The sequence below is a fragment of the Cervus elaphus genome, chromosome 30 (genome assembly GCF_910594005.1).
Source record: "Cervus elaphus chromosome 30, mCerEla1.1, whole genome shotgun sequence".
In the NCBI taxonomy this organism is placed as follows: Eukaryota; Metazoa; Chordata; class Mammalia; order Artiodactyla; family Cervidae; genus Cervus; species Cervus elaphus.
In genome coordinates, this window is record NC_057844.1 from 32,276,303 (window position 1) to 32,288,356 (window position 12,054).

At 45.7% G+C, this 12,054-nt stretch overlaps 1 protein-coding gene across 1 annotated transcript in view; it reads left to right on the top strand.

Annotated features, from left to right (window-relative positions):
- The window catches only part of FLT3 (fms related receptor tyrosine kinase 3), a 67,301-nt gene that overhangs the window by 39,971 nt on the left and 15,276 nt on the right, over window positions 1-12,054 (top strand). The window contains exons 10-15 of the mRNA XM_043892425.1: window positions 4,468-4,571; window positions 5,558-5,666; window positions 5,931-6,109; window positions 7,582-7,688; window positions 7,787-7,919; window positions 8,002-8,106. Of these exons, the coding sequence (XP_043748360.1) occupies window positions 4,468-4,571; window positions 5,558-5,666; window positions 5,931-6,109; window positions 7,582-7,688; window positions 7,787-7,919; window positions 8,002-8,106 (737 nt within the window). The remainder of the gene's footprint in view (window positions 1-4,467; window positions 4,572-5,557; window positions 5,667-5,930; window positions 6,110-7,581; window positions 7,689-7,786; window positions 7,920-8,001; window positions 8,107-12,054) is intronic.

Here is a 12,054-nt window from a genome sequence, read left to right on the forward strand (position 1 = left end):
AAGGATTGCATTGAGATTCTTTGGAAGGACTGTTTTGGTTCCCCGAAGGAGATGAGCCTTGAGTGTAATAAACACGAGGGGAAGATGTTTGCTTGTAGTGAACAGTGGGAGTTTCCAAATCCTGTCCACTCAGTTGTAAGGTATTGACCAGGTCATGAAGCCTCACTGAGAACAAAAGAAACTTCTTTGATCCCTTGCAATGTGCCAGTTTTATACAGATCATCTCATTTGATCCCATCATCCCATTTTATGAAATATGGAAACAGGTTATGTTACTTACCCCAGACATAGGGCAAAGTCAGTCCCTTTCATTCACTCTTATTTTCTGAAATTGCCTTAAAAAGAAAAAAGATATAACACCCGCAGTTCCACTACCAGGGTTTATATTTCAGACTTTGCCTATGTAACTGCCATGATAGAAACAGAAGTATAGGTTTTTGTATAAACATGAAATTAATTGTGCCATTTATCACCTGATTTTTCCCTTTAAAATATCATCTCTTGCTATGTTAATAAGTGTATTATTATTTACATGATTACTTTTATGGCTATATGATATTCCACTTTTCAGAAGATTTTGACTAACTCCTTGATGGGCATTTACTTAAGTTTTTTTTTTTCTTTGCGTCTTTGTTTTAATGTGACTTCCTCACAAGGTATACCCCAGAGTAAAGCTTCTAAATGTCTTTTTTATTCAAAATGATTCCCAGACTTAATAAGCCTCATAGTAATGATAATCTAACAAGTTTATCATGTTTACTATGTTCTAGGCACAATTACTGGAGAAAGAAATGGTAACCCACTCCAGTATTCTTGCCTGGAAAATCCCACGGACAGAGGAGCCTGATGGGCTACAGTCCTTGGGGTTGCAAAGAGTCGGGCACAACTTAGCAACCGAACAACAGCTAGGCACTATTATAAACAGTTTATGCAAAACTGCTTTAATAAAAATTTAACAAAAACTACCCTAACAACCACATAAGGTAGATACTGTCTTCATTTTGCAGATAAGGAAACCAGAACAGAGAGGTTTGATGACTTGTCCAAGGTCACACCACTGGATGATAGCGGTGTGCATTAGTCACTCAGTCATGCCCAACTCTTTGTGACCCCACAGACTGTAGCCCACCAGGCTCCTCTGTCCGTGGGATTCTCCAGGCAAGAATACTGGAGTGGGGTTGCCATTCCCTTCTCTAGAGGACCTTCCCGACCCAGGGATGGAAGCTGGGTCTCCCGCATTGCAGGCAGATCCTTGGCAGGCTGAGCCGCCAGGGAAGCCCGGGTGATAGCAGAGTCAAAGCCTGTGTTTGTAACCATCACTCTGGTACAGCCTCTGGACACCAGCTCATTTCAAATGTTCAAGATTCTCACACCCTGTGTGTGAGAGAACAAACATCCACGTGTGCGCTTTGCTTATTAGAAATAAAAGTGTGCCTCCTTTTGAAATGTGCCATGCTTCACTATTGGGGATTTTTCTTGGTTTAAAATGTCTTGAAAATTTTCTTTTCTTATATTTTGGCTGCAAGGCATGTGTCATCTTAGGTTCCCCACCCAGGGATCGAGCCCATGCCCCCTGCATTGGAAGCATGGAGTTTTCACCACTTGACTGCCAGGGAAGTGCCCACTATTGGGTTTTTAATGATTATATTTCTCCAGGATTCTGGGCTGCCCTGAAATAAAATAAAAGTGAGCTTAGTATTATGTAGAGTGACATAAAATCAGCAGCAGCTCTCCCGCCCCTGTGTCTGACCCTGGACAGAAACATGTGTGGACCGGGTTCAACTTTAGCCGGACTGTGCCTGCTCCACACCCCGCCATCTGAATGGGCAGGGTCTCCTGATGGGGCCTCCCAGTGCCACGTGGAGTCCCCCAGTCTTGCCAGCCCCTGACTCTCCAGTTTCAGAAGCTCTCAGCTTCCCCAACCTGCACTTTATTATTCCCGGTCCTCTGGTTTGTCTTTCATCATCCCTTGCTCTTTGAACAAAGCCTTCTTTCTAGTGAAATTACTCCCTGCGCTGCGGGAAAGACCTGTGCCTTCTCAACTCCTCCCCTCTGGCTGCCAAATAAAAACTGAAAATCACCTACATTTTGCTCATAACAGAGGAGAAATCCCTTCTCATAGTTGTACTGAAAATACATCTTAGTCACCAAAGGTATTTCACCGTGAATTCATTTCCTGATCTCCCATCTCCTGCCTGCTGGCCATTTTCAGAAAAGTCCCAGGGAAAGAGGAAGTTTTGAAACTCCCTGGTTCTAACTGGTTAGTCCTCCTGGAGTTTCCAGGGGAGGGTCAGCACTGCAGTCGTTGCCCTTGCAGGGGTCAACTGCCATAAATAGGATAAGCAGACAAGTGGTTGAAGAGGACCTGAATATTCAATTTCTTTGTCCGGGCTGTTTCTGTGACCAGTTTCCTACCTGGAAGAGCGAGAATGTTTCAGATACTATCTCATCTATCCATGGCAAGTCAGGCTCCATTCAGATAGCACAAGAGACTTAGGAGGGAAACCGTTCAAGAAAAGATTTCTGGGACTTCCCTGGCAGTCCAGTGGTTAAGACTCTGCACTTCCAATGTTCGATCCCTGGTTGGGGAACTAGGATCCTACATGCCAGTGGTGCAGCCGAAAAAAAAATAAAAACAATGCAGTCTCCACTTAAAAAAAAAAAAAAGACAAACCAGATAGCTTTGGTCTACACAATTATCAATTGTTGTATTGGTCATTTCTTTATCAAATTGAATGATGCTTTTAAGCATGGTACCTGGCCAGCCAGACTGGCTTCATTTTTAATCTGTTGTTCCTTTTCAGAGTCTTTGGCTATTGTCCAGTGAGAATTACATTTTCGCTTGTGGAAGCTCACATCTTTCTTTTCTCAGACCACTTAAACCCTGCCTTTGTAAAGTCTGGGGGTTGCATGTAGTGTTGCTTACTTTTCTCCCTAAAGTTATAATTTGGCTTTCCCCCCATCTTTCTGTCATTTTCCACTGCAGCAACCATTTCCTTCTTGTTGTCCAGAAGTAGGTCAAGGTAAGAAAGTCCCCTTTCTGCCTCTTCAGCCTTCTTATCAACGAGGCAAACAAAAATCTTGTTAGATGCTCACTTGGTAGGAAATGGAATCTCCCATCACTGTCCACAGTCAGAATTACCTTTGAGCTTCTAAGTTAAGGTTGCAGAACGTTGGCGCCAGGTAAACCGGTACTCAGAAGCTGCTCTGTCAGTTGCTAGGCGGGTGGTTTGACTCAGGAATCAGCTGGGATTCTGTTCTCTTCTTCATCTTCACATCTGGTTCTGCACCTGCTGCCTCTGATGGTCCTGGTGCCTCTTGGGTTGGCTGTTTCCACTCCCTCCCTGTTTTCCCTGCCTTCGACAACACTCATCTTTTCCCACTCTGAGCTCTCAAATCTGACCTTTTACTTCTCCTCCCCTACGACGTCCCACATCGTACCGTAGCTGCATATTTATTTGTCTGCCTTCAAACTCTACGTTCTGTGAGAACAGAAACCTGATTTTTCTGACTGACTGTTGTATTCCGAATTCCTCCCACAAACAGCCTGTGCCATTGATGGGAGAATGAATGAGTGAATCCATGAATGAATGAAGGACTTGCTGGGTTACTTGAACAACTACTTCCAGACTTCCCTTCCATACACTTTGCTGCTGCATTTCACTCTAAACTGAAATCCTGTTCGTAACTTTCCTCTCCTGCTTAGGAGTCCACAGCATCCCCTCCCTGCTTTCTCCATCAGGTCTAAATAATTAGGTTGTTTTCCAGGGTCCCTGATCAGTTGGCTCCACTTGATCCCCTGTACGAGGTACCTGGTAGGTATGACGGGTAATCCCCAATACCAGATACCTGGTAGGTATGACGGATGAGCACTCCAAGTAGATAGTAGAGCCTGCTGAGACCACCCGGAGATTTCTGGACAAACTCAGTGGATTTGAGCCCTCGTCGCTGTTAATTGCTATGGGAGTCAAGGGCTGGTCATAGGTCCTGCCTTGGACCAACATCAGAGAGCTGTCCCTTCAGGAGGTTGGGGGGTCATGGGCTCTGCCACCCGCCAAGGTTTTTCCATGTTTCTGGGAAGTCAGACTAGTCTGGAATGGAGGTAACCACAGGGGCTGGAACCTTCTTGTCCGTCTCAGGAGCCCCAGCCTGGATCAGTGCTTCTCAACCTGTGATGTGCGTGTGAATCACAAGGAAATGGTCTTAAAATGCAGACTCTCAGTCTGTAGGTGTTGGGCGGGGGCGGGGGCTGGGGCTTCGTGTTTCTAACAAATTCCCAGATAATATTGAGGCTGACGCTGCCTGTTTGTGGACCACACTTTGAGTAGCAAGTGAAGACACCTCCTGTCCACTGAGCTTGAGAGACTGAAGTGTCTCCAGGGAGACTCCCCCCAAGCACACCATCACTCATTTCAGCATCTCCTCCAAGAATCTGGCTAAGTCTGTCTTTAACTCTTTTCCCAACAGCATATCTAAGTTTTGCAATCATAAACACCAGCCAGGACAGTATATCTTCCATGCAGAAAATGATGACGCCCAGTTCACAAAAGAGTTCACGCTGAATATAAGAAGTAAGTGAAGAGGATGGGATGAATGGAGAGAGTAGCATGGAGACATATATTACCATATTAAATTAGACAGCCAGGGGGATTTGCTGTACAAGGCAGGGAGCGCAAACCAGGGCTCTGTGACACCTACAGGGGTGGGACGGGGTGGGAGGTGCGAGGAGGTTCAAGAGGGAGGGGACGTGCTCATACCCATGGCTGATTCATGTTGATGTATGGCAGAAACCAATGCAATATTGTGGAGTAATTATCCTCCAGTTAAAAATAAATAAATCGAAATTTAAAAAAACAAAACAAAACAGAAGTGAAGTAGTCAAGAAATTTTATTTCACTCTTGTGACTCCTTAATGATGCATTAACTCGGACCAGAAAGAGCTAAGCAATGGCTTCGGGAAGGAGTGTGATGAAACTGTTTTGACCTGTGGAAGTGTTCTGAAATTGTACTTTCACATCTCCTGGCTCTGCTGATACACAGACCTCTTTCTGGGCTCATCCGTTTAAGTTAAGATGCTGAGTCCAGGTCCTCTCTGAAGGTGCTTTAGTGCGTCACTTTATTGGCTTTAGTACTTTGAAAGATCATGTTAAGAAAAGGCCAAAAGTCATACTACCTGCCATTTAGTTGTTTCAATAATTTTTGTTTCTTTGGTCTATGAAAAGAGGCGAGTACCTTTTGTTGGACTTTTTCTGCAGATGCTTCTCCTGAAGCTAATACTCATTTTAGGGTGAGCAAGTAGATAGAGTCTACACCTGCAACCTCTCCAGGAAGGGTCTAGTGATGGACAGGGGGTGCTCCCCAGAGAGGTGGTAGGGCTGCCCGCACCGACGGTGACATGACAAGGGGAAAGGACCCCCCGCTCTGAGTCCTGCCTGAGACACCCTCCAAGAAGCAAAACTGCTTACAGTGCATGGGCAGCCTATATAAACCTGACTTTGAAACCCCTTCTGAAAAGTGCATTACTCCACGAGCTTGTCTGTCCTCTTGTTTTCTACAGGGAAACCTCAAGTGCTGGCTGAGGCATCTGCAAGCCAGGCTTCTTGCTCCTCTGATGGGTACCCGATACCATCTTGGATCTGGAAGAAGTGCTCAGACAAGTCCCCCAAGTAATGCGGACCTTGGCCTCTCTTGTGTTAGAAGAACATGAAACTCTCTCTGACATACTGACGCTTTCTCGTGAATTCAGTTTAAGAAGAAACGCTAGAGCATTTCAAATGCTTACCTTCCTAGTCGACCATAATTCTCAATGATCATAGATTGTTTCTGATAATGTATAATAGATGTGTCTCTTACAGACCCCATTAGAGAAACCCTCACTTCCAGTCTGATGACAGCCACACCCCTCTGACTTCTCTGCCATTTCTTTTCAGCTGCACAGAAGAAATCACAGAAGGAATCTGGAATAAAAAGGCCAACAGGAAAGTATTTGGACAGTGGATATCGAGCAGCACGCTGAACATGAGCGAGGCCGTCAAAGGGTTCCTGGTGAAGTGTTGTGCCTACAACGCCCTCGGCACGTCCTGTGAGACAATCCTTCTGAGCTCACCAGGTACACAGCAGTCGCTGTTGAAACTCGCCACCTTCAGGAATTCCCCACTGGAAGTTAGGCCCTGTCTTTGGCTTTTATCTGGGGGTGTAGGTTCAGTGTGTGAGATGAGAAGGCTTTTTGAGTCAGGCAGGAATCCCCACTGAATATACATGTTCTGTAGTTTAAGGGCAGAGTGACTTCTACTGATGTTATTGTAACTCATGAATTCATTGTGGGTAGAACCTCAGACTCCTGGTATAGTGGGCATCTACCCCGACGACCCTGGTAGCTCAGTGGCAAGGAATCGGCCTGCCAAGCAGGAGACTCAAGTTTGATCCCTGGATCAGGAAGATCCCCTGGAGAAGGAAATGGCAACCTGGAGAATCCCATGGACAGAGGAGGCTGGTGGGTTACAGTCCCTGAGGTCGCAAAGAGTCGGACGCAACTTAGCGACTGAACAGCAGCAACACAGAGACCCAGAGCCAGGGAGAGAGTTGAGTAATTTGGAGCCTCTGCCACTTTTCCTTTCAGTTCATCTCCTTATTTGCCTTTTAGCCTGCTGTTTTATCATTTTTGGTTTGATATTTAGAGCCCTCTGAAATTAAGCAATTCTGAAACCTGGCCGCCTACACTAATGGTTTAGAATCACCAGCATCCCCAAACTAACTTCCCCACATTCATATGACAGCTTCATTGTGGGAACACAAGTTTCTTTTTTTTTTCAAATTGAGCTATAGTTGATTTACAATGTTCTGTTAGTCTTGGGTGTACAGCAAAGTGATGCAGGTTTTTTTTTTTTTTTTTTTAGTGATGCAGTTTTGTATGTCTTCTTTTTCAGATTCTTTTCCACTATAGTTTATTACAAAATATAGAATATGCTGATAGTTCCCTTTGCTGTACAGTGGGACCTTGGTGCTTGTCTACTTTGTGTATAGTAGACAAACATTCTTGATTCAGTCACATGTGTGACTTTTCAGATTGTTTTCCATTATAGTTTATTACAAGATATTAAATATAGTCCCCTGTGCTATATACTAGGACTGTATTGTTGATCTGTTTTATATATGGTATACAGAATTCTTTTTTTAAAAAAATCTGGCCTGACTATCCTGTGGGTTTAAATAGATGTAATCCTTAAAACCCCTAGTAAATGATTTTTTATTTTTTTCCTGCAAGTAAATGATTTTTTAAATTGAGCTCAGAGGGACTTCCCTGGCCACCCAGTGGTTAAGACTCTGCATCAATGCAGGGGGCATGGGTTCCATCCCTGGTCATGACCCATAAATAAATAAAATGGGTTCAGAATCATCTAAAATTTTCTGGGAGGGAAGTGTCCTTTATATGAACATGGCCTGATTTTTCTGTGGGCTTCTGTGCATAGAGGGCTTGTAAGCGTCACAAATAACAGCCCCTCAGACGGGACAAGAGAGGTTGTAGCGAGCCTGCGATCTCCGGATTCTCACCCACTGCTCTGGGATGCTCTTCCGTTGCAGGGCCCTTCCCTTCCATCCAGGACAACATCTCATTCTATGCAACAATTGGCCTCTGTCTTCCCTTCATTGCCGTTTTAACCATGCTGATTTGTCACAAGTACAAAAAGGTAAAAGCAAAGGTTAAAAAAAAAAAAAAAAGCCGTCACTGTGTCCCATATCTGAAGAACGCTCTGTGGCTAATTGACTCATTATTTCCTCTCGGAAGCAATTTCGGTACGAAAGTCAGCTGCAGATGGTGCAGGTGACCGGCTCTCTGGATAACGAGTACTTCTACATTGACTTCAGAGAATATGAGTATGACCTCAAATGGGAGTTTCCGAGAGAAAACTTGGAATTTGGTAAGAATCGGATGTTTCCCCTGTTTCCTTCCTGTGCGAAAATCCTCAGCGAACGCTCACTCACTCACCACGTATCTTGCAGGGAAGGTCCTCGGGTCAGGTGCTTTTGGAAAAGTGATGAATGCGACCGCCTACGGAATTAGTAAGACAGGGGTCTCCATCCAGGTCGCAGTCAAGATGCTGAAAGGTACAGAGACGCGCCGAGGGGGGAGGTGCCGCCTGCCGCCTCCTCTTTTCCATCACGGTTTTGGGTACTGCTTGCCCGGCTTCAAAGCTTAAAAGGGAGTGAGTTGGGGTTGGTGTCCACTAAATGATGAATATAAAATGCAAGTCCACCTCTTCTTCCTCTCTGTCTGCTTTAGGTTTTTTTCAGTGTTGGGGTTACCATTGCTACAGGCAACTGTGTGTCTTACATGGTGACGCGGACTCTGGGTAGAAGAGGCAATCGGTGCCTTCTGTATCACTCCACACTCATTTCTTATCCGCCCTCCCCAACATCCAGCCTGAGCATCACTCACTTAGCAAGAGCGCCCCCAGCTGGCTCTAAGTGATCAGTGACCCCCGCCCTCCACTGCCCCCACCATGAACTAAGTCTAATGGGCACTTTTCTGTCCTCACATTACTTGAATTTTCAGCACAAGTTGGCACGATCGACGGTTCCCTCCACCTTTTTGTGCTTTCTTCCTTCAGTTTCCATGGCGCCATATCCTTCTGGTTTCCTCCCACCCTCTGACTGCTGCACTGTCCTTGGCTGCTCCCTCATCTTCTCATCCATCTCTCACGTGGAGTTCCTGAAGGCTTGCTCCGGGTCCCGCTTTCCTGTCCACTCCTCACACTCAAGGGCTGTCTCAGCTCGCCCATGACCTCATCCCGCGTACGAATGGTTCTCACGATTGCATCTCCCTGCTAAGCTTCAGGTTATGTCCAAATGCCTGAATGTCTCCTGCTGCTGCTGCTGCTAAGTCGCATCAGTCGTGTCCGACTCTGTGCGACCCCATAGACAGCAGCCCACTAGGCTCCGCCGTCCCTGGGATTCTCCAGGCAAGAACACTGGAGTGGGTTGCCATTTCCTTCTCCAATGCATGAAAGTGAAAAGTGAAAGTGAAGTCACTCAGTCGTGTCCGACTCTTTGCAACCCCATGGACTGCAGCCCACCAGGCTCCTCCGTCCATAGAATTTTCCAGGCAAGAGTACTGGAGTTCCAGGGTTCCTCAAAGACAGCCTATCCAAAGTGGACTCCTCCAACTCTGGCCCTTGGTTGATACTCCCTCTCTCACCGATTGGTTATAAGTACCAGTGATTGGCCATGGGCCACCCAATTGGGCCAACCAGGAACCTAGGACTGACTTATCCTAGAAACCATCCTCATTGTAACTATTCCTATCAGGCTTCCTGCAGGTGCCTCTTGAGTCCCTCCTCTTTTCTCTTAACCCGTTACTGCCTGTCTCTTCCGAATGGATGCACCAGCCTTCTAAGAAGCTACTCTATGTGCACTCTTACCTCCTTCTGAATTCTGAAGCCCAAGTGATGCTTCTGAAATGCAAAGCTGATCACATACTTTCCCTACTTAACCTTCCCAGTTGCTTCCATCTTGAACAGTCCACACAGCCCAGCACGATGTGGCTGCAGCTCTCCTCTGCCCTCGCACTCCAGCACGGCACATAGCCAGCTCTCAGTTCCTCTGGAGTGCCGTGCTTTTCCCGCCTCAGGGCCTTTGCACATCCATCCTTCCCCTTCCCCTTTCACGGCATCACTGCCTGCTCTTCCTGTAGATCTCAGCTCAGATACCACTTCCTCTGGGAAGCCATCTCTTACGCCCCAGATAAGCTCAAGTTCCTGGCTAGATGCTGTAGCCCAGCTCCCTGTGGGCTTCCCCCCACCCATAAAATTGATCACAACTATAATTACATGGTTGTTTATTTATTTAACTAGTGTGTTAGCTGCCCCAGTAGTCTGCAAGCCTCATAAGGGCAGATCTGTATATTTTGGATGCTGTCCTCTTTCTCTTTCTTTTTCTTTTTTTAAATTTCATTGGAGTATAGTTGCTTTGGGGTTTCCCAGGGGTAAAAAGTCCATTTGCCAATGCAGGAGACGCAAGAGACAGGGGTTTGATCCCTGGGTCAGGAAGAGCCCCTGGAGTAGGAAATGGCAACCTGCTCCAGTATTCTTACCTGGAGAATTTCCTGGACAGAGGAGCTGGTGGGCTACAGTCCATGAGGTTGCAAAAGAGTCAGACCCAACTGGGCGCACACACACGTAGCTGCTTCGCCATGTTGTTTTAGCTTCTGCTGCACGGCAGAGTGAGTCAGTGACATGGATACATCTATTTCCCCTTTTTTGGATTTCCTTCCCATTTAGATCACCACAGAGCATTTTGTCAAGTTCCCTGTGCTCTACAATAGCTTCTCATTAGTTATCTATTTCATACACAGTATCAACAGTGTGTATATTTCAATCCCAATCTCTCAGTTCATCCTACTCTGCCACCCCCTTGGTATCTATAAGTTTGTTCTCTGTGTCTGCTTTGCAAATAAATTCACCTGTACCGTTTTGCGAGGTTTCACATATAAGTGATATTATATGATATTTGTTTTTCTCTTTGTGACTTACTTCACTGTTTGACTGTCTCTAGGTCTATCCATGTCTCTGCAAATGACGCCATCTCATGCCTTTTTATGGCCGAGTAATATTCCATTGTACCTCATCTTCTTTATCCATTCCTCTGTTGATGGACATTTAGGTTGCTTCCATGTGGTCCTCTTTCTTGATCTTGGCCCATCCAGTGACTTCAGGACTTCTTCCTCATCCTTCCCACTCTGAGTTCACTTGGTTAACTCCTGTTTTCCCTCAGGTCTCAGCATAAACATTTAGTATCCCCTTCCCCACTCTCCCCAAGTCTGGGTTAGGTGTCCCTCTTGTGTAGGACAGCATCCTACATTCATTTTCCATGTGGCATTTATTTTTTATTTTTATTGAAGTGTAACTGATTTATAATGTTGTATTAGTTTCTGCTATATGACAAAGTGACTCCGTTATACATATGTTACATTATTTTTTATATTTTTTTCCGTGATGATTTATCACAGGATATTGAATTTAGTTCCCTGTGCTATACAGTAGCTTATCCTTGTTGCTTATCCATCCTATAGATGATCATTTGCATCTGCTCACCTCAAACTCCCAGTCCCCACCTCCCCCCATGCCCTTCCTCCTTGGCAACCACAAGGCTGTTCTTTATGTCTGTGAGTCCTCTTCTGTTTCACAGATAGATTTGCTTGTGTCCTGTGGCAGTTACGATACTATATTGTAGTTTATTTACTTGTCTCCCCTTTCAAGGAGGCTGTAAGCTCCAGGAAGACAGGAGCTGTGTCTTTCTACTATTTATTCCCCCCCAGGTTCCGGCACATTGCCTCCTATCCAGTAGGCATTCAATAAATACTTGTTGAATGAATGAATGAAAGTCAGGGAGTGGTATATGAAAGTGCTTTGAAAAAGTTAGGGTCATTGTAAAGTATGTCCTTTGGGTCATGAGGAACAAGACATGGACACCTGAAAGGCACGAATCCCTGTGCAACGTGAGGCAGTGGGAGATGTGACGCAGAGTGGGTCCCGACCCACTCAGAGAAGGATGTCACTCCTAGGCCAAGAGGTTGGAAATCTGGATGCTCCTGAGAGCTCACACAAGTCAAAATAGAAGTACTGACGCTCTGGAAAAGCCGCATGAAGGCTAGCATCTTCCAGGAGGAAACAATGACACCCAGAAATAGCCAATCAAATCTCCATTGAATGTAAGAAATGCAGGAGTGGGTGCCTGGAGGGCAAGATCCTGAGACCCTGCCCTGGCCTCTAGGGCTCCAGCACCCTCCTGGCAGTGGCAGGTGGCCTGACTACCTGCGCACGTTGGCCTCGATGACAGGAGATCTTTAAATTCACCAATAAGTACCTCCGTGCCACATTTCTAAGCAAGATGCCAAGTAAAATTTGCTAAACCATCTAGCCTTACTCCAGGGGAAGTAGTAGATAAATTCTAGCCTAGTCAGCAGTGATCGTCCTCATTATCAATTACGGAGTTTCTTGAGAACTTGGTCGGTGAGAATTGGTCCTCTTTGACCTTCTTACCAAGCTTCCCAGGTGG